The sequence below is a fragment of the Wasmannia auropunctata genome, unplaced genomic scaffold (assembly GCF_000956235.1).
Source record: "Wasmannia auropunctata unplaced genomic scaffold, wasmannia.A_1.0 LD336078.1, whole genome shotgun sequence".
NCBI lineage: Eukaryota > Metazoa > Arthropoda > Insecta > Hymenoptera > Formicidae > Wasmannia > Wasmannia auropunctata.
In genome coordinates this window covers 5,380,766-5,382,529 of record NW_012026812.1, presented here as the reverse complement: position 1 = coordinate 5,382,529, position 1,764 = coordinate 5,380,766, and the positions used below count along the sequence as shown (strand labels likewise).

Genomic DNA, 1,764 nt, shown 5'->3' with positions numbered 1-1,764 from the left:
GAGTTCAGACGTGTGCTCTTCCGATCTTTAACGAGATATTAAGTTTATTTGCCGATCTTCAAAAATTAATATCTTGTTAACAATTGCGTATTTTGCAAAATGGTAGAGGACTTTTCGATTCAGTTTAGTCCGTTCTACCTACCCATGAACGGTGATACACCTATTATGAGACACCCTGTATATATTTATGCGTAAGACCATAATAAAACAAGCTCGAGTGAAATTATGAAGAACAAGATAATTGCCGGAAGATATAGAATGACGAGAAAAATAGCTCTTGCCAATGACAAAGCGGAATAATAAAACATTCTTTTTACAAGAAATTTTCTACTTATATATTTATTGCATTTGCAAACGTAAAAGTTGTAAAATTATAATTAAAAAATATGCAAAACAAAGTATATAACTGTCAAAAGAATAAGACGGAAATTAAAGGAATTTTTACTAATATTATTATAAGTAACTTAATGTTTTTCTAATGCTTAAAAAAATCACCGTTGATTATGCAATACACATACAAAATGTTTGAAATGCAAACATTTATATTTTATAATATGATATATGTTGTGTCAAAGGAAATAATTCTTCATAAAATAATCACAAAAAATATATTACAAGTATTGTTATAAATATTATTAAAGATATCATTATGCACTAAAAAAAGTATATTGAAAAAGAATAATTTATTCGCAGAATTGATTGCAAGAAACCGAATGAATATGCTCGGTAAAGTGTACGAATAACTTTCGCGCCTTTCACACTTTTACCTACTAATTCAATACATTTCCAGGAATACTATAGTATAGAAAGCTGAAAGCCCCCTTTCCAATCATAATAACAAGCAACAGTCATCCGCTTTTAAAAGAATTGCTTCTTGATCCTTTGAGACATAAAATTTGTTTTCCTCCTATTTTTTCTAGACATATTTTCTCGAAGTAAACCGACAGCTATTTCTTTAGCCAATTAAGTATGTGTTTATCTTTCTTATCTCTATTGTAGGGAAAAAATAATAAGTATACATCAGGGTACGTGCAACAAATTAACACGAGACACAATGTAATCTAACTTTCATGAGATAGGAGACAGATCTTGCGGCGGGACGTGGGACATGGAAGATCTCGAGCTTTTATCACGAAGGAGTGAGTAATAGCTGATAGAGGCGATTAATAGCCGAGCGATTGGGCGTTGACATTTCCTTCCCTGCAGCTCCTCGCGGGGCAAAAAGGAGCAGCAAGAAAAGAACGCCACGCCATGTGATACGTTAGGACAGGACGAGCACACGGCGCGTGTGAATTAATTAATCAGCGAGACGACGAACCCAACTCATGCCGATGCAACGTCTTCTCCGTGTTGCCGTCCCAGAAACTCGTCAGCTCCCTGGGATCGAAGCTGCATCTCTCGCGCTCGCGGCGCAAATCCGCGTTCACCGTCGTCATCATCGTTGCTAGACTCGATCGAGGGAAAAGCTTGTCACACTTGTTCAGAGCATCTGCCAGTGAATAACGGCCGTTGCCCGCGCGAAACCACCGGCCGACTCTCCCACGCGATCACGCACGTCGCACTCAGAATTGCGACGAGAAACGCGCACCGCTCTGACTGCCCACTGAACACATATAACAACAGCGCGACTCTCTGTCGGCGCTTTTGATGTAGTGCGGTTAAAACGGGGGGCGCATGCGCGGAATAACCTGATTGAACACCGCCATCTGAACTTCTCTCTCATTTCTTTTTTTTTTATCTACCTTCTCTCTCTCTCTCTCTCTC

General features: G+C 38.5%; 1 protein-coding gene across 1 annotated transcript in view; it reads right to left on the bottom strand.

Annotated features, from left to right (window-relative positions):
• The window catches only part of LOC105449056 (probable peroxisomal acyl-coenzyme A oxidase 1), a 6,326-nt gene extending 4,679 nt beyond the window's left edge, over nt 1-1,647 (bottom strand). The window contains exon 1 of the mRNA XM_011688048.1: nt 1,319-1,647. Within this exon, the coding sequence (XP_011686350.1) occupies nt 1,319-1,439 (121 nt within the window). The 5' untranslated portion in view covers nt 1,440-1,647. The remainder of the gene's footprint in view (nt 1-1,318) is intronic.
• Nucleotides 1,648-1,764: the final 117 nt, after the last annotated feature.